Source organism: Sminthopsis crassicaudata, chromosome 3 (assembly GCF_048593235.1).
Source record: "Sminthopsis crassicaudata isolate SCR6 chromosome 3, ASM4859323v1, whole genome shotgun sequence".
NCBI lineage: Eukaryota > Metazoa > Chordata > Mammalia > Dasyuromorphia > Dasyuridae > Sminthopsis > Sminthopsis crassicaudata.
The window spans coordinates 320,029,554-320,056,272 of NC_133619.1; the positions used below are offsets into that span (position 1 = coordinate 320,029,554).

The 26,719-nt window shown below is 38.6% G+C and overlaps 1 protein-coding gene across 1 annotated transcript in view; it reads right to left on the minus strand.

Moving 5' to 3' along the window:
- DRD3 (dopamine receptor D3) overlaps nucleotides 1-25,954 on the minus strand; it is a 56,871-nt gene extending 30,917 nt beyond the window's left edge. Inside the window, exons 1-2 of the mRNA XM_074301238.1 lie at nucleotides 25,685-25,954; nucleotides 8,008-8,120 (exon numbers count right to left, since the gene is read on the minus strand). Coding sequence (XP_074157339.1) covers nucleotides 8,008-8,120; nucleotides 25,685-25,954 — 383 coding nt within the window. The remainder of the gene's footprint in view (nucleotides 1-8,007; nucleotides 8,121-25,684) is intronic.
- Between the last annotated feature and the right edge of the window lie 765 nt (nucleotides 25,955-26,719).

Genomic DNA, 26,719 nt, shown 5'->3' on the forward strand with positions numbered 1-26,719 from the left:
ACACACACACACACACACACACACACACACACACACACACACACAAACACACACATACACACACATACACAATTTATTATAAACTTGATCTACATAAAAACCTATTAATTAGATATAGATAGCTAATACATACATATAATGCTGAAAAGGGAGTTCAAAGGCAATCTGTTCCCAACAACTTATTTGAAGAAAATTGAGACTCAAGAATAATAAGTAACTCACCTAAGTACAGTCATCATGAGAGGAGGGAGGTCATCTAACACCATATGAATATACAATGAATAATAATAGTTTATTGTAACCAATATCAACACGAGCATGTTTACTGTATCACAAAAATGTTCAATAAATACTTAACAATGTATTGGTTTCTTGAATTGTCTTGGGTTCCTCTAATCAGGAAATTGTTGGCTCTCCCATTTCATTAGCATCTCTTCTTTTCTATCTATATAAGCCAAAGCCCAGGTTGAAGTCTGTTTATGTGAACATCTCCTTCTCTTTAAGAAGATCCTTTTAGTTCTAGACAAGACTCAAGATGTAAATCTTGATTATATGATGAGTTCAAAAAGTGCAGCCTGGGTTGTTTTTTTTTTTTTTTTAGAATTCTCATATTTTCTACAGCAACAGTTCTCAAACCTTCTGATCTTAAAAAATTACTGAGGACCCCAAAGAGCTTTTGTTTATATGGGTTATATCTATGATATTTACTATATTAGAAATGAAAACTGATCGATTTTAATATTTACTCATTCACTTAATAAGTCATTTTATATGTTAACATAAATGATATATTTATTTAAAAATTTCTTTCCCATAACAAAACAAAAGCAGTGAAAAAGAGTGGCATTGTTTTACATATTTTTGAAATTCTATTTAATGTCTGGTACTATAGAGAGATGGAATTTAATAACTGCTTCTTTACTTAATATCTTGTGATATGTTGTTTTAGTTGAAATGTATGAAGAAAATTATGACTCATCAGACAGGTAGTTAGGATAAGGAGTATTTTAATGGACAAATAGTATCTTTTTAATTGCTATCCCTTCCATGACATGGGGGTTAGGAACACAGTGCCCTTGAGATCTGGAAAATCTCTACAAAATTTTTTGACTCTCCCTTTGTAGCAGAGAAGAAATCTGAATTATTAGGTATTAAAGAGAAGATATATTGAAATTATACAATACTATATACATATATATATATATGTATGTATATATATATATATATGTGTGATTTCTGCATTTTTGAATTTTTTCTGTGTTTTTTATTGACCTTTGTGCATGTTGTCCATGGCTTCTTCACAATTCCCCCCTAAATTCTCATTAATTTCTTATGCTGATCCTTGGTAGTTTGAAATCACAATGGGGAAAGTTGTGATGTGAAAGTAATAATTGTGTCATGAAAACTATTGACTTTGCAGATCCCTGAAAGGGTCTTAGGGGCTGCCAAATGTCCACAGACCTCACTTTGAGAACCACTGGTCTAGAGGCACTGGCAGCATGGCCCATTGAGAAGTGTCTAGGACTTCTTAGACTAGTGTCTAAGGCCTTCCTGAGAACAACTGCAACTCTGCAGTTGGGATTCAAATTAGATCAGGCCCTGGATTGAAGGCAGAGCAGCAATATTTTCTTGGGCATCTAGTCTGGTTTCTGAAAGCTTCTTTGTTGGATTCAGTGCCTTTTTAGGTTCCAGTCCTTCCAAAGAGCATCAATGCTTGTAAAAATCTTATTTTTAGGGAAGGCATGAAATTGTAAGTGTTAAAAATGAATAAGGTAACCTCAGAAGGCCAAATCCTTGGTTCCAGCATCTCAGGGGAATTGATTTTTTTTTCTCAAAAACAAGAGAAAAGAGGTTTCACTAAGCTAAGGTAAAACTTTTGAATTGACTAAAATCTCCTGGGTTAGGGTAGGAAATAGTTTTGAATTCATGGGTCCCTGATATCTACCACCTCTGGGCCCTGATGTTACCATAGAAGCATATCTGTGAAGGGTTCACAATTTTGCTCTCCCTAATACTGACCCTTGACACAGATTCTAGTCCTTTACCTGGGTTTCATGATTAGATTTCAGGGATGTCCATGAATTTGGAGGCTTGGGGGCGGGGAATAGCATCTTTATTTTTACTAACATCTAACAAAATTTACTTTTCCTTCTTTCATTCAAAAACTTAACTCTGCTAAGGGATCTGTAGGCTTCACCAAACTGATAAAGGGATGCATGACACACACTAAAAATTAAATTGCTGCCCAAGGAAACATGCAACCCTCCCTTGACTCTTTCCCCATATATTGTAATGTTTACTGTGGTGCAGAGGAAGAGTATGGGAACAAACATTGGAGGAGGGACAGAGTGCTGCTTCAGGGCAGAAATAAAAATGTTGGTTTGCTTCTGTTGACCTTGAGGAGCTTAATAAGATCCCGGATTTAGAGCTTCAAGGAACCTTAGAAGTTATTTGGCCTGACACTGCCTTTACATTTTTTTAAGGAGGAGGAAAAAGACGCTCACATGGGTTTAGTAACTTGTCAAAATTATAAGAATTTGAACTCAAGATCCTCTTGGTCCAAATTTAGTTTTGTCCCAATATTTGCACGTCCTGAAGGTTCTTGTTATGGTAGGGTCAAGTGAGCAGGCAACAAATTCAGTATGGTTAAATTTTAAGGAAGAAAGAAAAACACAATTTTAAGATTTTTCTTCCTGGCAACCTCAAGTGACTATGTAGTGCCTATTCCAGAATTGGCCATTGGAGGGCACCATAATGCTACAAGAATTATACCACCTCTGCCCAAGTGGAGAAGTTCAGTCCAGGCCCTGGGACTATTCTGCCCAGTGGGGAGGTAGGGTGAGTGTAGCCTCCTTATAAGAAAGACTAAAGCTATCCATCTTTTGGGAAGAATCTTAACTGGTTAGAATGTCTCAGGGCAAGAAACTCAGCTTGTTCTGTAACCTACTTTCCATAGCTATTGCCTCCTCTTAAGATATTGATCCCAGGCCAAGGTCATTGCCCAATCACCAGTAAGTAGAATACCTTTGGTATAAATGAAAGGGCAAAGGAAAGTAGCTAGTGGCAGGAGCATTTTACTTAAATTACCCTGAATTTTACCTCATCACCCATCTCATGGACTCCTGCAATAAATATCCTTCTGGTTGGTCTGCCTTCTTCCAGTGTTTCCCCATTCCAGTCTGTCTTTCACTCAACCCGATTTATCCAGAACACAGGTCTGATCATGTCACTTTCCTATTCAATAAACCCTACTGGCGCCCTGCTGCCTCCAGGATCAAACATGATGGCATTCAAAGCCCTTTACCTCTCCCACGTTTATAATCTTCTTATATCTCATTTGTTCCCATACACTGTGATCCAGTGGCTCTGGCATCCTAGATGTTTCTTGTACAAGACTCTCCATTTTGATTCTGGATATTTTCAGTGTCTATCTCCATGTCTGAAATTCCCTCCCTCCTCGTCTCTGCCTTCTGGCTTCCCTAATTTCCTTGCTTTCCTTAAAGAACCAATTAAAATCTCACCTTTGACCAAAAGCCTTTTTAATCAACCCTTGCCTTGTTGCAAGATGATCTCCAATTATCCTGTATAGAATCTTATTTATATATAGTTTTATACCCCATTAAACTGGAGATCTCTGACAGGGGTTGTGTTCTGCATTTTGTTGTATATCCAGCACTTATCACAGTGCCTGACACATAGTAGGGGATTAATAAATGTTTGCTGACTGACACTGCCTGACCCACTGTGCAGTGAACTCTAGACAGGAGAGAGCTATAGCCCATATTTTTTTACACATCCATCCATTCCCCACCACGGGCTCAGTGCAGCTAGGACCAGAAAGTTCCAACTCTCCATTCTGCTGAAGGCTTGTCTTTCTCACTAGGTTTAGAAATCTTTTCTGCAAGTTGAAGCAAGGTACTAAGACATCATCTGGGTTAATGTGAAAGACAATCATAAACCCCATTTCAATCTGATTAGCAGAGTGGGGTGGGGGAGTAACTGTGTCTGTGTGTCTGTGAATGGTATAATTGCTGCTTTCATCTTTTTTGCCAACATGTTTTTTTGAGACTGATTCTCCCTAGGTCTTTCCAGGCTGGAAATGCATCGACCACTCATAGTCTGATCCCAGTGCTGACCCACTGCTCCATTTTTCCTTAGGTCAGTTCTCTCCTCCCTAAGCAGCTTACTGGCCCCTTGCTCTGGAATTCTTCTATACTGATGCTGGAGTTAAAGTGGATACTCAAGATTGTTTAATCCACTAAAAGAAAGGATTTCTGTGCTTCAGTCATTACCAGTATCAGGCTCCCTAGTAGCAGGGATTATAGAAAGTAGCCTTTATTGCTATCATCCCCTATTTATAAATAAAGAGGCAGACACTGAGAAGGATCGAGTTATTTGCCCCAGGTCAGATGGCTAATAAACATCTGAGGTATTTCTGATTCCAATCCACCAATCCAGTCTGACTTTGGAATCCACCATGGGATTGCCATGGCCAAATAATTCATTACCAAATAAGAGAGTCTAATTTAGCTAGGCTGATCCTAGAAAAGCAGACACATTCTACTGCCAGGATTTTTTCAGTCTTTTTTTAGCATAGTAGAACTTGGTAGAGTTTTCAATTTACCACAAGTTCACCTTGAATCCCACCATGATGAAGCATCAGAATAGAACTTTGTAGATAATGGCCATGAAAGCTATCTCTATGGATGTGGCAAGATTCACATCACCCTGCAGTGACGATATCTCCATAAATTTTAACTCCTTATAATTAAATAAAAGCATAGATTGTGTGTCCACACTGTGGAGTGAGCATTATAGTTGATTTTTCCCTTGAGGGGATCAAAGCTGTAGAAGAATATTACCACTGGCTCTTACTCTGAGGGCAAGAATAGGGACCGTTTGTAGGGTTTTCCTCAGGGAGTATGGGCATATGTGGGCACAGCTCATCTATACACCATTCAAACTTATGGTCCTTTTCATGGCATCCCTCATAATTTTCCTAATAGTACCCCTGATTTCAACATCCCTCTGGTATACTACCACCTGACTATCCAGGGAGTGGGTAACTGAAGGTAGAAAGAAGGTCTGGAGTGACATATGAAGCAGGTGGTACAGAGCCAGTTAAAATCAAATTCATTCTTGACAACTAGGAAAGGGCCTGCTTTCCACTCACGGTTTGGATTTAATGAACCCCCAGAGCACAGAATGGGCTGCTTTTCACTAAGTTTTGTTTTGTTAGACAGGGGACTTAATAAATCTTTAGTTCCATGAACTTACCTCATAGAGTTGTTGGGAGAGAAACCTCCCCACCCCCAAGACTGGAAAGCCCTCTGCAAATATAATGTGCTATTTAGATGCAAAGTAAAAATTCCAGGGGCCTGTGACTCATCTGGTCTCTTTTGTGCCTTTTGTCAAAGACTTTCAAGGTTTGCATGTGTGATGGGTGCCATTTTAGAGGTCGGGGGAAAAGAAATCCCTACTGAATGAATTCAGCTGCATTCTTTCCACAGCTCCCCAAAGGCCTTTTTAAAATTTATCCTTACACTGAAAATTGCCAGCCCTTTCTGACACATACATGCATAGCCCTTGAATCAGCTCTAACGTAAGGCATTGTGGGAGGTTGCTGCATGCTTTCCTGGGACCTGTCACTTACCACCTGGGTGACCTCAGGCAAGTGACTCCCTCCCTGTGCTTGAGTTTTCACAATAATAAAATGAGAGGGTTAAACTAGGTGGTCTCTCAGGTCCCTCCCAGCTCTGCATCTATGAAAGTTAACAGGATCAGGGCTCTAGATCTAAAAGGGACCTTAGAGGCCATCTACTCTAATCCCCTCATTTTAGAGTTGATGAAAATGAAGTGCAGAGACATGGGGGGATTTGTCCACACAAAGTCAGACTCAACCCATTGCCCCTTCTCCTGTACCCATTACTGCCTTCTGGCAGGAAAGGAAACTAAGAGATGGTCCTGTGTCTTCTGGAATACTCCAATCACTTAGGGGAAAAATTATATGACACTGGTCTAATGCTGACACAGAGCATTGCATAAATGTCTTTCTTTCCTTTATTACTTCCCTTCTTTTCAATACCTCCACTCCCTCAGTTACAGATTCTGTACAATATCCAAATACAGAATCAATATGGCCCTACTTATAATTTGTCCAGATAAAGCTTCTAGATGTATATAGAATTGACTGGATTCAATCAATAGTACAATATGCACACAGATCCAGTTCTCTTCCTTGATTTCTTTTTTTTTTTTTTCAATAAGAGCTTTTTATTTTTCAAAATACATGCGAAGTTAGTTTTCGACATTTACTCTTACAAAATCTTGGTTTCCAAATTTTCCTCTCTCCCTTCTCCCCCATTTCCCTAGACAGCAAGTAATCCAATACATGTTAAATATGTGCAATTCTTCTATACATATTTCCACATTTATCATGCTGCAGAAGAAAAATCAGATCAAAAAGAAAAGAAAAATATAAGAGAGGAAAAAACCTAAGCAAACAATAACAGAAATTCTTCCTTGCTTTCTGTGCCTAGTGATCAGGCAATGTCATAGCAGCAATCATGACTAGAATCTTGTTCTCATTTCAAGAAAATTCCCAATTTGAGAGTTGATGTACCTAATGATTCCCAACAGTCCCTAGAATCATGAGATCATCCATGTAGAGTTGGCAAGCATCCTAAAGATCATCTAGTCCAACTCCCCTCATTTTATAGATGAGAAAATTGAGGCTCAGAAGTAAATGGCAAAGTTAGAAACTTCAGGTCCCAAGACTCTAAGGGAAATGCTTTTCCTACCTCCTCCATCCTTAGGTCAGAGACCTCATCTCCATTTGGGTTTTCCCTATTAACCCAAGGAGCATCTTGTTCCTTGTTCATTTTCTACATAGAATTAAATTCAGTTGTAGATTAGCAGTATCCTCAGTGAAGAAGGTAGAATTAACTATGGAGAATGAGTAAAGAAAGGAATGGGAGTAGAACTGATAGGACTATTATATACCCTTTGTCTGTAGGAACTTGACAGAATTCTCCCTTATTCCAAGGCTGAATGTACTATTGCAGGTCTTCTTAAACTTCGTTCACTCTTGACCCTTTTTTGCCTAGGAACTTTTTATGTGACCTTGGGTATATAAGTACATAAAACAGATATACAAATTAAATATTTATTGATACTCCCACATTCAGTTATGAGACCCTATATGGGATCATGACCCACAGTTTAGGAAGCTGGACTATAAAGAACAGCTATATTAAGTAGTGTCTATCTCACTTTGGCTATAGCCAAGATTCAGAGTTGGGCCAGGATAATGCCAGGGGTTCAAAGGTTTTTGGCCTTGAGGATTACCATTAGAGCTACATAGAGCATGTGTTGAGCAAAGGGTCTGGGATGAAAAAGGGACATGGGACTAGTGAGTCCGGGGCACAAGCAGGAAAAAAAATGAAAGAAAAAAAACAGGAGAAGAGAAAAAAGGAAGAGAGAGAGAGAGAGAGAGAGAGAGAGAGAGAGAGAGAGAGAGAGAGAGAGAGAGAGAGAGGAGAAAAAATTGAAGCAGGAGCAACTAGCACACAGAAAATATGGAGAATAATATACTTTTCCTATTCCAATGCAACAGAGACTTAGAGGAGAGTAGAGAGAACTTCGGGGAGGAGGAGGGAACAGAGAGAAGGGAAGGGAGACAGAGACGTAGAGATAGGCAAAAACAGAAGGATAGAGGAAAGAAAAACAGAGAGAGAGAGAAAGAGAGAAAAGAGAAGAAGGGGAAGAGGAACACAAGGAGGAGGAAGAGAAGTAGGAGAAGGACAAAGGACAAGAAGAAGACGAAGACAAAAAAGGAGCAAGAGAGGGAGGAGGAAGAAAAACCAGAGTAGAAAGAGGAGGAAGATGAAATGGAGGATGAAGAGAAGGAGAGGAAGAAGAAGACAATGATGGAAAAGGAGAAGGAGGGAGTGCCCTTCCCATCATTTCAGGGTCCCTTTTTTATATCAAGGGTGTCCCCAGTCCTACCTGTCGATGCTTATGGCACAGAGGTTTAGAATGCTGGCAGTGCACATCATTACATCCAAGGTGACAAAAACAACACAGCAAATTCGGCTGAAATTCCATACTCCTCCAGTCACCTAGACATCAGCAACAAAAGATGTCAGTGTTTACCCCCAGTCAAAGAGCAACAATCTAGCAGAATAAACTGGATTTCCCATGAGACCCAGCAGAACAGTCAGGACTCTGTACAAGGCAAAGCCTTCTAATCCAATACAATCCCACAAGTTTTTATTAAATGCCTACTACATGATAATTCAAAGCCCATACTTATAAGGTTTATCTCCAATACAAATTCTCTGACATTGAATCCCTGGGGATACAAAGATAGGCAAAGAAATCAAGGCTAGCTGGGACAGAAATTGGGAGTGATTCCTCTCACCCATTGTGCAACATATATATTGGCAAGTAAGTAGGTTTTTAATGAGGCTCTCAATGGGGTAATAGCCACCAAATAGAATGTGCTCCATGGGCCTGGGGAATGAGAAAGGATTATATCCAGTATGTAATTTCTGTCTTCACAATAAGTATGCGATATTAAAGTGTATCCTGAAGATGAATCCATCACAAGAGCTGGTAGCCATTTCCCTACACAGCACACTTACTAGTCTATACATGTCAAACAGCTGAGACCATGGAATCAAAGTTAGAAGGAATCTCAGTGGTTACCTAGTCCAACTCTCTTGTTTTATAAATACAGAACTGGGGACTCAAAAACACATGGAGTGGTTTGTCCAGGGTCACATGGTGAATGTTAGATATAAGATGTGAACCAGGCAGATCTCTGGGGCTTCCATATTGCTTCTCTAAAAGCAGCCTGGGGATTGGTAATGAATATAGTTCCTTCACCTTTCTAGGTCAGGGATTTGAATTCCCATGGACCTACTGAAGAGGAGATGGACCTCATGTATTTATACAAGTGTTCCCATCCCTGTCAGATGGCCCTTCATAACCCTTAAAATGGCAAGAATTTAAGCAATTGCATTTGCATTCCTCTGCTGACATTGGGTTATTTATTTTCTCTGTACTCCATTTAGATAAACCCAGAAATCTGGGCAGGGGAGTTTCTCTTATAGTTTACCCTCAAGTCACATTCTTTGATGCTTTGGTTCTCATGCCCCGAATAGCCGGCTACACCACTTTGGACAGATATGTCCTCAGTGAGTGGTCTATTACTCTCCCCCCTCTTCCTTTTCATCCCCATTAGTCATTAGTTGCAGATAGGAGCTCCTAGTACCAGAAAATTAGAGAATACTAAAGTTGGAAGAGACCTCCCTTAGAGGTTATCTAATTCAATTCCTCCAGAGATCAAGGAGATATTTAAAGGAAAGGGTTACTGGGAAAGCAAGAACTGGAATCTTTAGTTGAGCACAGAACTTGGTCCCTAGTAAGAACTCGATAATTATTTGTTAATTTATACATGACTGTTGAATTGAATCGAATTCCCCCATTGTCTCGACTATAAAAATGGAATTTAAACTCCTTGAGGGCAGAGATTATTTTTGGCTTTGCCTTTTTATCCCCAGTGCCTTACTCTTAATACATATTTATTGAATTGGATTGGATTGGAATTATTTTCTGTAAAAAGATTTGCTTGACTACTGAACTGAATTATTTTAGAGGGAAGAGAAGGTGAAGGAAATGTAGCCCTTTGTTCTGGGCTACATTCATTCATTCAAAAAGTATTCTTAGGATTTAGGGCAGCATAGTATAGTGGCTAGGACTTTGGACAAAAGGTCATTAAGTCACAGATCATAAAAATCATTGATTTCAATACCTAATTCTAGAGATAAGGAAACGGGGGCCCAAAGGAGTAAACTGACTATCAGAGGAGAAAAATTCAAACCCAATTTTTTCCTTTCTCCAAGTCCAAAGTGTTGAAGGCTATAGCCCTTTGATATTCTTTGTTTGATCTCCAATTTCTTTTGGGACTTGGACCTTTGATACAAGATCTGGTCAAACTAGTTTGGGCTATCTGAGCTGGCTGGGGTTTTATAGCCCCCATTCTAATCTGCTCAGATAGACCAAATGGCATCAGGAAATTCCTTTTTGGGAAGAGACTTCTGTCTGTCCCCAAAAGATAACAAGAGAATCCTTATCTTATTTACATCACTCTCCTGAACCTCCTTACATCACTGCATCTGAATGATTGTGCTCTTGTATAAAAGAGAGAACTCAAAAATCTACTCTTTGCAAAATTGGCCTTGTACCATGCAGCCATTTTGCCTACGGGCTCTCGGTGTTTCCATTCTAATCAATAAAGACTATGTTTCCATAAAGCATTAAGTAGCAAATTCCTTTGCTGCCAAACCAGCCCTTGGTTACTTTGGGGAAGGAAGGAGAGAGAGAAAAGGAACTGACCCATCTCTATTTAGACCTCAGTTTACTCCTCATCATTTACTCCTCATCACAAAGCTCTGTCCAATTGGTTGATAAACATTTACTAAGTCCCCATGGTGCTGCCTCTTGGATAGAAGTATGTGTTCAAACCTATTTTCAGTTATTGCTTAAGATACTGAGTGATCAGAGACAAATCACTTGATCTTTTAGAGACTGTTTTTTAATCTACAAAATGGGAATAATGACACAGGACCTCCTTAAAAGACTTGTAAACAAAAGCACTTTACAAACTTTAAACCAAGTATATAATAGGAATTACCATTATGGGAAAAAAAACCTTTTATTTCAGTTTCTGCATTTACAAAGTAAAGAGTTGGATTTATTGGTTTCTAACCTCTAAATTATACAATCATGCCCCCCTATATGGCTTGGGTGAAAATAATTAGTGTTGAAGGGGGCATTCAAAAGTAATGCAGGAGAGTTGACTCAGAGAACTGACAATTGAACAGGGAAGTTGTGAAATATTCCCCCAGACATAGAGGGAAAAATCAGCAGAATTGAGTGGGAAGAAAAGCAATGATAATCCTAGAATCAACCAATGAGTTCCTAGTGTAGTTATAAGATATGATCTAAAGTAACGATCATGGCTCTAAATGAGACCCCTGTTGCCGTCTCATCTCATCCTCTCATTTTATGGATGAAGCAATTGCAGTCCTAGGAAGGTAAAATAATTGGTCCAGGGTCACAAAGGTGGTGATCATCTGAGACAGGATTGGAACTCTCATTCTAAAACCCCTATTGCCACTGTACTACACTTTGAGGTTGATTTTATCTGTCAGTCACACAAAGAAAATCAGTTTCTGTTTAGCAGTATTTTTCCTTTGTAGCATTTTCTTCAGTGAAAGATCTTTCTCTTTGGCCATTATCCATTTCTCTTCTCTCTCATCTATTGGGATCTAGCAATTTCTTTTTGTTTTGCTGTAAACTGATATTAAAAAAAAAAAAAAAAAAGAAAGAAAGAAAGAAAGAAAAAAAAAAAAAGAAAAAGAAAAAAGAAATATAATATCATGTGACCAGTAGATGTCACTGTCTCATATGCCATTTCTTGGAACTTTTTTAAACTTTGAAACTTCTAATAATGTATAATGAATTTATTCTAAATTTTTAAAACTTGTTCTTTATTTTTATTAGTGTGATATACTTAAAATCCTGTATGTCAAATTTACTTGAAATGAGAGCAACTGTATGGAGAAAATTAAAAGCCTGTTTTCTTAATTTGCTGATAGATAATATAGCCTAGAAGTATCCCCCCCAAAAATTGAAAAAATGCAAGGGAAGTATGGTAGAAGAATATGACAGAGATAAGTAGGGGAGAGACTTTTTATAATGTCCTTGGAGAAAGAGATGGCTTTCACTGACCATTTTTTAATGTGGGAATTACAATTTGCAGCACAGGCAGTAATCACAGGAGATTATTTTAAGTGGTATCAGTGATGGCTGCTAGGCAGACAAAATGATAGTAGAGTAGTAATAATAAAAACTAATAGTTTACATAGAAATTTAATACTTGCAAAGCACTTTACATACATGACCTCGTTTGATCCTCATAGCAACCCTGTGAAGTAGGCAATGACTACAATGTTAGCATTTCCATTTTAAAGGTTAGGAAACCGAGACTCAAAGCAGCGTCCAAGGTCATATCGGCAGTGAGGATCAGAGGCAGGATCTGAACCCAATCTAGGACTAGGCTGCCTTCCGTGAAGTTTGTCTTTGAAGCTCTCCGACTTTACCTTGCTTTTTGATTCTGACCTCTATCCCACAGCAAATTCCCAAACTCTTTATTTTTCACTTTCTGTCCATCTCAACACAGTTTATCCTACTCAGAAAAGTGAGTCCTCTTAGAAACCATGAGTAGGAAATGAAAGAAAAACAATTTGATTAAAGTAATTGACATAGAGGTGGCTAGGTTTAGTTTAGTCTTCCTTAGGGGTATTTGTGTTTTTAAAGATAATTTTTAATATTAATGATCTAAATTGTTAGAAGGATGATTGAGTATTTTTGATCTTCCTCACTCAGGTGAAGAGGGATCCGTAACTTGTCATCCTCTTTAGCACTTGAAATAGTGTACCCCTGCTCTTCATTATATCTAGTACCTCTTCTACAAAGTTTGTTGTTTGTTCAGTTATATCAGCCATTCTTCATGACCCCATTTGGGGTTTTCTTGGCAAAGGTACTGGAGTAGTTTGTCATTTTCTTCTCCAGTTCATTCTATAGATGAGGAAACTAAAGTAAACAAGGTTAAGTGATGTGTCCAGGGCCATACAGTCAGGAACTGTCTGAGGTCACATTTGAACTCAGGAAGGTGATTTTTCCTGATTCTGGGACTGGCCTTCTATCTACTGCTCCACCTAGCTGCCCTTACAACAGGGTAGTTATAAAGATATCATTTATAAAATTCAAAGCTTTATCAATGTAAGCAATGATTATGATTGGAGAAATAACATTTTTATGAATCCTCCTAACAACCCTGTGACGTAGGCAGTAACTACAATCTTATCATTTCTTATAATTATATTAAAGGAAACAGTAAATCTGATTGGTATAAGTCTCTTTGAGGTAAACTTCAGGATTGTCTCAGAAAAACTAATGAACAACTCACTTTGGAAGCATAGACAAACATAGCCAGGTGGTATTATTCAGGTGTTATTCTCACTTGCTAATGAGTAATTAACTCCCTTTGGCTATACAGAAGGCAGAAGCAGACTAATATCTTCACAAACCCAGAAGTAAATTTTCCATATACAATACACACAGCTGAAGGGGGTTTGGCTCTCTTAGCCAAAACTTCCAGAAAGCCTAAATGAACTAAAATAGAGAATTATTTGTTCTATTCCTGGAAAATTCTAGGGGTAGAATCATAGGACTGAGAAGTAGAAGAGAGACCTTGGGGACTATTATTTAGCCTATTTCCCTTCACCTTAAAAAATCTGGAAAGTTCATGGTCACAGAGCCTGTTGGCCAAGGCCACAACAAGGTCACAAGTTAAACAGAACAATAACATTCAAGCTCAGGACTTCTATCTACAAATCTAGCCTCGTGGTAGCCCTCTTGACATTTCATAGCTTCTAATCTAAGGGTAACAGAGATGAGGCTCAGAACTCTTCTGATGTTTTTTGGCTCAGTGCTGAAGACTTTGAGATAACAAAAACATTTCTAGTTAGTCTTTTGGTCCCTGAGACAGTGAGGGAGGCTCTTTATCCAAGAGAGAGCCACAGTCAGGAAGTTACTGAGGGGTAAAGGAGAGTTAATCCTATTATCCCTCTCCCCCACTCTCCCCTTCCCAATTGAGGATGTCAGGATTTTTCTAGTCTTTCCTTTAGACTTCCACTGATATGGAGAGAGGACATTTCTCCTCTTCTAGCAGTAACAGTGCCTGTTTGAACATGGTAGCAAATATGCAAACTTGCCTTGGTGAGCCTAAACCCTGAGTTCAAGTCCATAGCTGCATCTCCTGATTTGCATTTTTTCCCCAAGCATGGTTGATTGAACAGCAATCACTAGTCTTGGTGGATTCCTCATGAGGTGGAGAGGTATAAACATAAGCAGTAAGAACTTTCTCCTACTACAATTGTTTCTTAGAGGAGATGACTACTTGATGGACAGAGAGCACGATTAAAATGGATTATTCAGGCATTGCTGATTCAAGGTGAAAGTGAAATTCCCACTTGCTAGTCCCACAAAGGTATAACATCAATTGTAATGTGTTAAATGTCACCTTTCCCTTTTCCTTCCCCCACCCCCAATCAGCATGAGGGGCTGCTGTATCATGTTTTAAGTCTCTGTCAATGAATGCTTCGAGTCTTTTGTGTTTTAAGTATTTCTTTTTTGGTGCAGATAATAAATGGCTGCCACATGCTTATCTACTTTGTACATTGAATGCCTTTCTAGAGGAATCTTTGTTTATTCTTTTTTGGCAGTAGCCTGGACAAACCTAGCTTTAAGAGATTTTCTCTAGAGTTATATATTCTTGGATGAAGGCATAATGAGCCAGAATGTGTAAGAAAAGCCTTGTCCCTTCTATTTAGAGATGAGACTCTTTGAGAACTGAATCTGGATCTGCAAAAGTCCAGAGTGGGAAGTCTTTGGAGGAAGCTCCTTCCCCAGATCTCCCACTGGAGCATTTCACATAAATTCCTCACTGTATTTTAAATGTGCTACACTAAATCTTTTTGTGTGAGGGTAGGGTTCGAGAAGAGTGTGGAGAATAAATCGAACATAGATTTAGAACTGGATGTCATCAGAGTCAATCATAGTTCTCCTTTTACAGATAAAGACATTGGAAGCCCCAAAAAGTGATTTGCCCATTTTGATACAAATAGTACTTGAGAGAATTGGAATTCTAACCCATCTCTTTTTTGAAACTCAATGTTCTTTTCACCTTAGTAGACTGTAGTTTTAAAACAAATGACAAATCACCTGAATTCTCTTAAGTCTCAGTTTCCTCATTTCTAAAATTGGGGCATGGAATTAGATTATCTCTAATTCCTTTCTAGCTCTACCCTTCTCTGAGTACATATTTATTCACAGTTTCTTAAGACTATTGTGAAGAGCTTCCATTTTCTTTATCTTATGGGAGGTTTTAAATTGCTTCACTCCAGCTGGCTGTTTTCTTGGTTTAGGCAGAGGCAAACAAATCTTGGGGATCTGAGGCAAGAGGGCACCTTTAATGTCTCTTGTTATCACCTTCATCATCAATCCCCAGGTGTCTTTCTTGGCTTCCAAAGCTTTTCTTGCCTTCCTTTACTAACTCAGACTGATTATTTTCTTAGAGGCAAATTGGCTCCATTCTATCAGGTTCTTTCTCTCTTCTCTGCCTCCCCTATCTCCATTTAGCTTTGTCTCATTTACGTTTCTATCTATTTCACTTTCAAATAGACTAACAACTCCATTTCTAAAGCACTTTTACATTTATAAAGCACTTTTGTCACAATATGCCCTTCAAGAGAGAGAGTACAATATTATTATTCCCATTTTATAGCCAAGGAAATGAAGGCTGAGGTTTGATGATCGCACAACTAGTGAATAACTAAGGCAGCATTTGAACCTAGGCATCCTGACTCAAGGTTCAGTGCTCTATTGACTATTCCCTCCAATGTATCCTTCCTCCTTTCCAGAATTCCCAGCTCCTCTTAAGTTTAGCATTCTTAGTATTCTTCTGGCTGCTTACTCTCCTTTCTGTCTTAATATGAGTGCATTAGACATCACAAAGGAGCTTAACAGAGTGGAACAAAATTGGATGTTTGTGCTTGGAGAAAGAGCCCAAACAGCCTGCAGTCTATAAAGCAGGAAATTAAAAGCTTGGAGAGAGAATTTGAGACAGAATTCTTTGGTGTGCCACAGAGGAGCATACTTGAGAAAATGCTGCAGCTGAATTAAAGGGACATCCAAGGCAAAGGTCTTTTCAAATTGTAGCCCTCATGGTGATGCAGCCTATGGGAATCCACATGTTGAAAAGCCTTGTGCACTATGCTTATGTTGATAAAGTATTGGATACTGTAGTACAGGGGAAGCCTTAGGTAAAATGGTGAACTCGAGTTCATTTAGCCTCCTCTCTCTCTGTTCTCTCTCATTGTCCCTCCCCTCCTATCCGCATTTAGGCTGCCTTCCCACAGTATATTTTAGAGTACCTCCTACTCTGGTTCGTTCTCTCTCTCTCTCTCTCTCTCTCTCTCTCTCTCTCTCTCTCTCTCTCTCTCTCTCTCTCTCTCTCTCTCTCTCTGTCTCTCTCTCTGTCTCTCTGTGTCTCTCTATCTCTCTGTCTCTCTGTCTCTCTGTCTCTCTCTCTCTCTCTCTCTCTCTCTCTCTGTCTCTCTGTCTCTGTCTCTGTCTCTGTCTCTGTCTCTCTCTGTCTCTCTCTCTCTCTCTCTGTCTCTCTCTGTCTCTCTGTGTCTCTCTATCTCTCTGTCTCTCTGTCTCTCTGTCTCTCTCTCTCTCTCTCTCTCTCTCTCTCTCTGTCTCTCTGTCTCTGTCTCTGTCTCTGTCTCTCTCTCTCTCTCTCTCTCTCTCTCTCTCTCTGTCTCTCTCTGTCTCTCTGTCTCTGTCTCTCTCTGTCTCTGTCTCTCTGTCTCTCTGTCTCTCTCTCTCTCTCTTCTTTCCCTTCCTCCTTCCCTCTCTTCTTCCCTCCCTCTTTTCCTTTCTCCCATCTCTCTTTCTTTCCTCCCTCTCTTCTTCCTTTCTTCTTTCACTCCTCTCTCCTTCTCTTCTTCCCTTCTTCCTCCTTCACTCCTCCCTCCTTCTTTTCCTCTATCCCTTCCTCTCCCCCTTTCTTCCTCTCTCCCTTCATTCTTCCCTCCTTTCCTTCCTCCCTCTTTCTCTTTTTCTCCCTTCCTCCATTCCTCTTTTCTTCCCTTCATCCCTCCTTTCCTCTCTCTCTCTCCCCTTCTTCCTTTGTTCCTTCCCTCCTTCCTCTCATGAAGGACTTGAACTCCTCTATCCTTTAAATTTCTCTAATTATAATTCTTATTGACCATGCTTAGGGACTCTGCTAGGCCAAGAAATAATGAACTGGTCTGAAGGTTGTGAGACTATATTGAAGAATAAACCATTTTTTAGTTTTTATTCATGTAACTATCTTTTGGCACTAATGAAATTGACCCTAGACTAGATAGATAATAAATAGTCTTTACATTTTTAGAGAATCATAGATTCTCAGAAATTATTTAGACTAATTTTTCTTCAAGTAGGAAACTTCTCTACCATATCCCTCCTAAGAGGGCATTCAATCTCTGCATATATGCCTCTAGTGATGAGGAAGTCACTACTTTTAATGAGCCCATTCTGCTTTTGGACTACTCAAATTGTTTCTTATTTCAATCAAATATCTTCCTCTGCAGCTTCCAACCATTACACTTTATTTTTCTCTCTGAAGCAGGCAAAATAAAATAACCACATATTATCCTTCTTCCACAAGAAAGTCCTTCAAATATTTGAAGCAGCTGTCTTATGCCTCCAGGTCTTTTCTTCTCTAGGGTATTATTCCTACTTTCTTTAGTTGATATGCCTATGGCATGGATTTCTGTCCCCTCACTCTCCTGTTTTCCTTTGGGACAAACTCTAGCTTGCTGATGTCCTTTTGACCATGAGGTATACAGAACTCAACACAATATTTCAAATGGAGTCTGACAAGGGCAGAGTGTACAATGATCTTCCTAGTTTTTCTTCTGTTAACACAACATAGGATTATATTTAAATTGCTTTTCTCCTCCTCTTCCTTCTTCTCTTCCTCTTTCTCCTCCCTTTCCTCCTTTTTCTCCTCTTCTTACTTCTTTTTTTTCTTCCTCCTCTCTTAGCTATAATTCATAATATCAATTCTCATTATAATTATAATCCTCTAAAATCTCAGGGTCTTTTCCCAAATGAACTTTCATTTAGTCACATTTCCACTGATTCCATTCTATCAGGTTCTTTCTCTCTTCTCTGCCTCCCCTATCTCCATTTAGCTGAGTTTTTAGTTGATTTTCTATACACAGAAGGCTTTTTATTTATGCTTTTTAAATTTCATTTTAAGAGATTAGACCCATTGTTCTAATCTACTGAGATTTTTTTTTTTTAAATCCTGATTCTTTTATCCAATATTTTAGCTTTAACTTCCAGCTTTGGAAGTTAAATAAATTCATGATCCAGCTTTGGATCATTTGCAAACATAATAAACATGTATTCATTGATTAAAATATTGGATACAATGAAGTGAAGGATAGCTATTGGGCACAGTCCACTAAACTAAAGGGTAACCTTCTGAGATGACATTAATCCACTAATCGCTTTCAGTTCTGGTCATTCAATTCATTTAAATCTACCTAACTGTAGCTTCATCTTATCCACAAAGATACTCTGAGAAATTTTGCCATGTGTCTTGCTGAAATCTAGATATACAATGTGTATACCTTGTTCTACAAATCTAATAACATTCTCAAACAAGAAAATTAAGCTAATCTGGAATGTTGTATTTTGGTTGAATCTACAAGGGCTCTTAGTAATCACCACTTCCTTTATTAATCATTCATAAACCTTCCCCTTAACAATAAATTCTCTAATTTTGTCAGGAATCAAGGTCAAGCTCATCAACTTTTGAAGTTTGAAGAACTCCCCCCTCTTGCTTTCTTTTTCTTTTAATTGGGAGATTTGTCTAGCCTCAGTTGTGTAACACCTCTCCCAGTCTATGTAATTTTTTTCAAAGATTATCACCAACATTACAACAAACACATGTGCCAATTCTTTCAACCTCTTGAGATGTTGTTTGCCCTGTAAGAAGTTGAACCTCATTGAGGGAAGATAGGTGCTCTTTTACCATCTCCCCATTTATCTGGGGTTGTTATTTCCCCCTTTATAATGTTTTTACTATCCTTATTGTTACAATGATCATTCTCCTTTATGACATAGGAAACAATAACAGAATAAGAGTTGAGTATTTCTACCTTCTTTCCTTCATTCATTATTATCATCCCATCTACTATGAACAATGATCCTGTCCTTTTATTGATTTTTCTCTTTTCCTTGGTATTAAAAATTCATACACATATTATCATGTTTTTACATTAATATTAAATATTGACTTCAGCTGATTCTTAGCTTAGCAATTCTGACACACTTCTTAGAGAATTGTACCACTTTTTTGTATTCATTCTCAGTTACTAGCTCCTTTTTCCATGCCTTTTCAAAATCTATGTTGGTGGATAAATTAGCTGTGCATCTCTTTCAGTTTTTTCAGCAGGTACTTTTGTCATTAAAAATTAATTAGTGAGAGCATCTCACCTCTTCTTGAACTGACTTCTTCTGAGGAATTTTAGACCACAGGATTCTAGCTGGTCTTTCTCTGAACTCTGTAATAATTTTAAAGCAAATAAAATGGGTTTCTGGCAAATCTCCAAAGAACCAAGATGCCCACATTATCCTTAATTTGGCAAAATGTGAACTAGTTTTTCCTAGTTGGGGAGGAGAAAGAAGAGAGAACACACCCTTGTTGGACTACTTTTCTCCCTCCAAAAATCTCAAAAATCTTTGAACTTATTGTACTTACTTTCACCCAGAAGAATACTTTTCATGTAGATGTAGTCACATTTTGGTTTTACCCTCTCCACAGTCAACATTACTTCGTTGTTATTGTTCCATTTGGTCCCCTTTCCTGTAGAGATCCAGTGTTTCTTCTTGCCAATTATTTAAATAATTTTATTATTAAGGAAACACAAAGGATAATGATGCTATGCAGTGCTTTCAGACACATTATTTTCCATGGCCTATCATCCTCTTCTTCTAAGAAAGCTACAATTTTTCCCCCTATCTCATTAAGATGTATAATCTACCATGTAGAATAAGCCTAGAGAGAGCATCAAGGTCATTTGAGCAAGGTCATTAATAATGGAACTGAGGATTTCTTGACTTCCAATTTAACACTTTGATATGAGCCCATACTGATCTCTCTTAGCCTCAGACCTTGTGATAGGAATAGAATGACATAGACTTAACTAAGGACCTAGGAATTCATGTACCAACTAACAGATTTCTACCTACAGTGTTCGTAACCCATGTTAAGATTTACTTTGATACTACATAATGATAGCTGCTGAACATTTAAGAGTATACAACATGTTTTCCAAGGAGAAAGCATAGCTCACTAATGTGTTAGAGGCTTCTGGATGACATAGAATAATGCAGAAAAGGAGCTGTGGGAACATAGGGAACATTTTGTCCAATCACTTTATTTTAGAATGTCACTGGTAATTAGAGTTTCCCTAAACAAGTTCATAGACCACTTGACACCTACTTTTGGGTCTCTTGTACTCCCTGTTCCCAAGACTGAGTAGGGTAGAAAAGTGGGCAGAAAATCAGAAAATCATTTGAGAAAACTAAGACCAAAATGTAAGTTGTCCAAGCATAGCATAGCAAGTAGAGCATTGGACTTGGAATCAAGAAGACCTGGAGTCAAGTCCTAACTACACTAGCTGTGTGACTGGATAGGCTACTTGTTCTTTCTTTTTCTCAGTTTTATCATTAGTAAGATAAGGGGGATAGCTCAGTGATAAAGTGCCAGACTTGAAATCAGGAAAGCTTATCTTTCTGAATTATAATCTGACCTCTGTCACTTACTAGCTGTGCAACCCTCAACAAGTCACTTAGTCCTGTTTGCTTAGTTTCCTCATCTGTAAAATGAGCTGGAGACAGAAATGGCAAGTCACTCCCAATATCTTTGCCCAGAAAACCCCTAATGGGGTCACAAACAGTAAGACATGAATGAAATGGCTGAACAACAACAACAACAATATCCCTTTCAACTCTATGATGCTAGGACCATAGATAGTAAGTGACAGAGGAGGACTCATACATCTAGTATTTCTTTCTGACAACCATTGCAACAATTTCATTATCATTAGTTTTAGTTTTGCACTCTCTCAGAAACATTGTTTTAGTTTTTAATTCCATAACTACCAACCTACTAGACTATATCAGTGATTATATTTTGTTTTTAAAATGATCTGAGAAAATTCCACATTCTTTTAAAAGAAGCAGCCACCTGTAAGCTTGTATTGATACTCTATGGAAAGAAAAGGAGAGGAGATACAATGCATGCTGTAAAGTGAAATCAGAAGTTTTTAATGTAGGGTAATCCAGATTAAACTCAAACCCCTATCTGTAAAGGCTTTGAACTAGTGAGAGTTTGATGGAAGGTTGTAACCTCAAAAATAAAAGTCCAGAGAAAGTCAGAAGGTGATAGTCAGGAGAGGGCCTAACTAAGGGAACAAAATCACAATTTAATTTCAAGGAGAATGAAATACATTTTATGATGGAGCTGGTTTTTCTGCCCACCTTTCATACTCAGCCTTGGGCACAGTAATTCTTAACTTGGAGGTACAGGGGATCCCCCTGGATGGATAAGTTTCTAGGCAAATATGAATTTATAGGAGAAAAGGCTATATTTTAATTTTCAGTAACTTTCAATTGAAATTAAATATTTTTCCTAATTAAGAATTAAAACATTACTCTGAGAAAAGATTCATAGACTTCATGTGCCTTTACCAAAGGAGTCGATCATAGAATAAAAGGTTAAGAACTCAAGGATGACTAGAAACAGTTTGTTGGATGTAGATGGTTAGAATTATTGATCTATCTTTATCAAACCACAGAATCTAACAGTCCCTCAATGTCATATAAATATTTTTATATATCTTGACTTTTATTCAAGCTCCTTATTGGTAAGGACTAGACTTGAGATTTCATTGCTATTGGGAATCAATTGATTGAGTAATTTCGCTATGATTTCTGGTCTTAGAGAATGGCCCAGAACAATAAGAGGTTAAATGATGTGCTCAGGGTCACATAATCAAAATGTATGTGAGGCAGATTGGAATCCAGGACATCCTAGCTTTGAAGCTATTTCCTTATGGACCTAGTGATACTACCTCACTAAACAAAACCAATCTGATTCTCATTAATTAGTCACCAGTTGTTCCTAAGCCAAGCCCCATTTGGTCATTTTTTGGGTTCTAAATCAACTCAGATTGAATGTAAATAATAATCTTTTCTGCTTTGGTCAGAAACCCTGAGGATCTTTCCTTCCCAGGTTTATTAATTTAGATTTTTTTTTTTTTAGACTAGGTGAAAGAGGGAATTCTTTGTCTCATTTCTTACCTAGCCTTAATTGCTGAATGGGTGGGATTTCAGTCAAGTTGAGACCTTTTGAAGACCTTAATTTTAAAAGAAGCATCTCTAGTCATCATAATCTTTATCTAGCTATTGGACCCAAATGGTTCTGGAGGGGAAAGTGAAGTAGCTAACTTGCATAGCCCTCCCTCACTTAAATCCAATTCACTCACATGTCATAACATAACCTCCCCGATTTTATGGTCCTCTTCAAGAACAAAGAACAAACAACAACAAGGATTCAGAAAATAAACTGAGTGAGGGCCTCAAAATGTGCAACAACAACAAAAAAAATGATATATTTAGAGTTATAGGGCTTGAGTTCAAATCCTGACTTTGACATATCCTATCTGTGTGTCCTGGACAAATCACTCAATCTCTTTGAATCTCATCTATATCATGAAGGAATTAGATGATCTCTAAGGTGACTGATCATCTGCTACATATATTTCTTTGAAGGTCCAAAGTGTCATCCCCCAACAAGGTTTATTTTGAATATATATCTTCTGAAAATAAGGTGGTAAAATTAAATTAAATTTAGGCAAATGATTACCCTCCAGTAACCACAAGATCTATTCTTGTCCAGCCTATTTAATTTTTTTCTTCTATTTTTCTCCATTTCCTTTTTCTTCCTTTTGTCTTTGCCCCCCTTGAGATCAAATGCCTAATTTTAGTTCTCAGCCATTCTTTAATATTAGTACTAACATAAGGTAGTCTTTATGTTTGAGGCTTTTGCTCTCCTGTGATATGTCATACATAATTAACTGTCACCTTCACTATTAATATTGGCTGAGATATTAATTTGATGAATCTTAATTTCACTTAATCATAGAATCATTATGATCCTCCATTGGACATTTCTTTATAAGGACACAAATTGCCAAGAGGAAATAATAATGGTATGTTATGGTGTTGTGGGGGAAAAAAAATCTCTCTAGTAATTATATGTTTTGCTAGAGAGAGTATCTGTTCCTTGAATGGGTGACTGCACCCTGATTTCTCTGTTACAGAATAGATGTTTTGTCTTGATAACCTTTGGACTTATTTCATTTCACACATTCAAGTGAAAATACTTTAGAAAATAAACAAATATTTCTACTGAGAAATATTCCCTAGTGCCCACGCCATTTTGTGTGCTGAGGGTGGGGATGGGGGAGGAATATCTGGTCCTGTTATTTCATGGGTTTAGGGAACTCCTCTCATGGGTCCACAAATGTAACACAAAATCAACAAGTATTTATTAAGGTCTTACTATGTACCTCGCACTGTGCTCTGTTACTTCATGCTTGGCAAAATGCTGAGAGCCAGGAATACAAATGTAATATTCCATTACAATAATTAGCTCATTTTAAGCCTCAAGGCCATATCTAATGGCCCCTGAGGTCCACACGGTTCTCTTTTTCCTTCTACAGCTTTAGGCAGCGGTTTGGCTCTCTGCCTTAATTTACATTTATATTTATCTCTAGCTAACCTTGGCCCCTTTGTGGTTGAAGCAAAATTCAGGTTACCAGAAATGTTCAGGCATCGGCAGGGGAAGTTGGGGAAAGAGAACTTTTCTTGGAACTTTCCTCAGTGGTTGATAATGTGGCTACAAAGCTGGTGGTGTCAATCTGGATCTTGTATTCAGAGATCTCTCTAGAGCTGATGATAGTTCTCCTTAGTGTCTTCCTCCTCCACCTCAGCTAAGTCTTACATTCTCTTTTTCATGTTACTACTGCCTACCAATTCTGGCTCAGCTCCTAAGGTCCTCATCCTCTCTCTCAGCTGCCAAATCCCTGAAAGCTCTCCCTTCTTGCCTTTCAACTAGCTCCCGCCTATATAAACACTCTCAGGGCCAAGTGCTTCATGCAATCTGAACTGACTTTTCTCATGCAGTCCCAACTGACTTCTTGATTAGATTGTAAACTCTTTGAGGACAGGAACTGTCGAAAGACAGTCCTTTTTTTTTTTTTTTTTTTTTTTGCCTCTCCATTGCTTAGCACCATGCCTGACACATAGTAGGCGCTTAATAGATGTTTACTGATTGATTGGTAAAGCATTGATCACATTTAGGGCCCCTGTGTGGTAACCACAAAGCACTTGGAATCAGGAAGACTCATCTTTGTGAGTTCAAATGCAGTCTCAGTTACTAGCTGTGTAAGTCACTATTTGCCTCAATTTTCTCATTTGTGAAGTAATCTAGAGAAGGAACTGGCAAACCACTTCAATATCTCTGCCAAGAAAACCCCAAATGGGGTCACAAAGAGTCGACATGACAAAAATAACAAAGTGGACAACTGAAATGTGTTGTTAATATATATACATTAGCAACATCTCTTTCTGTCTCTGTCTCTTTTTGTGTCTCTTCCTGTTTTTCTATCTATTTCTCTCTGTCTGTCTCTGTCTCTCTCTCTCCATCTCTCTTTCTCTCTCCTCCTCCCTCCCTCTCCTCCCTTTCTCTCCTCCTCCCTCCCTCTCCCCTTCTCTCTTTCTCTCCTTCTCCCTCTCTCTCCTTTCTTTTTCTCTTCCCTCCTCTCTCTCTCTCTCTCTCTCTCTCTCTCTCTCTCTCTCTCTCTCTCTCTCTCTCTCTCTCTCTCTCTCTCTCTCTCTCTCTCTCTCTTTCCTCTGCCCCTCTCTCTATGTTTAGCATCCTGACACTTTACAAAGGATGAGGAGTTTTGGCTGATTGATTCTCATGCTAGTCCTCACAAAATAAAAAACAAAAACAATTCTTGCCCTTAAAGACATTTCATTCTAAGGGAAGAGATAATATATATACGTAGTTCTATGGACACGAACACACAGACTAGAGAGAATGGCACCTTTGAAGGGAAGACATAAGCAGCCGGGAGGCAGACCTGGAAAGGCTTCATGAAGAAGAAGTTATTCTTCAGCTGAATTTCTTGTTGATTCCCAAAACAATCTATCCAGTTCTATGGTTTCTCTTACTCTTATTCTAAGTAACTTAAATGTTCACATAAAGCCTTGGTCTGGCTCTACCTAAGCCAATTATAGATATGAAGTTCCTGAGTTCCTGAAGTGCCCTAATCAGGCTGCATATTAATTCCTGGTTTCTCCTCACCCTCTTTCTTGTCTGTCTCCTCTTCTCCCTTTCCCCTTCCTTTGTTCTTCCTTTCCCACCTCCCTAATGTTCCCTAATTCCTCCTCTCTCTACTTGACCTCTGCATTTCTGGTTTCCCACCCCTTTCTTCCTTAGAAAGCTGGATGAGAAGGGTATATTTTTCATTCTTCCTCACTTTTCTCACAGACAAAGAAGCCTCATGCATGATTCACATAAACCCAGGGCATTCTTGGTTAGTGAAACCCATGACAGCATTTCTTCAGTCTAGTCATCATGCTGGGGACCTGGGAATGGAATCATTCCCCATTCTCTGTTTCTGATTTTGCCCAGTGGCATTAGACAGTCACTGTAATTTCAGGGAGCCTCAGTTTCCTCATTAAAATGAGCAGGATGCTATCTCTGTCCTCTTTATTCACAGGGAGGAACTGTGAAATGGAAAGTGTTCTGAATTCCTTGCAAGCAAAATAGTTACTGAAGGTAATTACACACACAGCAGTAGACATGAACAAAATTCCCTAGGCTTGTCCTGTGGCACTCAGGCACACTTACCTCCAGGTACACCACCCAGGGCATCACCAAGGTAGCCACAAGCAGGTCCGCCACAGCCAGGCTCACCACTAGGTAGTTGGTGGCAGTCTGCAAGGAGCGCTCTTTCAGCACAGCCAGACAGACCAGGACGTTGCCAAAGACAATGGCCAGAATGAGGGCACAATAGGAGAGGGCGTAGTAGGTGAGGGGGTGGGGCAGTCCGGGTCCAGTTGTGTTCTCCTTCCTGCATGTAGAGTTGATAGAGCTATTAAGTGGACTGAGGAGAGCCATTGTAAGAAGGGAAGTCATTGTCCTGACAGGGTTCCCTAGAACAAGATGGAAAAACAGCATTGATCAGTACATCTTGTACTTTTATGTCCCTCCCTCTCAGTATAATAACAGTGAGCATTTATATAGCTCTTTAAAGTTTGCAAATATTTTTACATATATTATTGCATCTGCTTCTCACAATCACCTTAGGAGATGGATAGCTGGATTATCCCAATTATTACTGATGAGACAGATAGGTTAAGTGATTTGCTCAGAATCATACATTCAGTTAGTATTTGAGGCAGGATTTGAACTCAGGTTTTGACTCCAATTCTAGCTCTATATCCATTGTACCACACAGATATAATTTAAACAGCTGTAGGTATGATTCAAATCCAGGTCATCCTATCTTTATATGTCTACGTGCCTCTTTTCTTTGTCCTCCTTTTCTCCTCCTTTAAAAACAGAAAAGTACATGAGATTTAGTTGTTACTCTTGAGGATCCCGAATCTACCAATATAAATGGCAGGTAATAAACTAATCATATAAAGTAGAATATGATAGATGCCATGAGCATGAAAAAAAAAAAAAAGAACAAAGAACTACAGGAGTAGAAGAGATGACTTCTGGTTGGTTAGTTTTTTTATTTCATGTATGTATGTATATATGTGTGCATTGACTGGGGGTAGGGATCATAGAGCAATGAATGAGGTGTCACAGTGGATAGAGCACTGGCCCTACAATCAGAAAGAACCATTTTCATGAGTCCAAAAACAGTCTTTGACA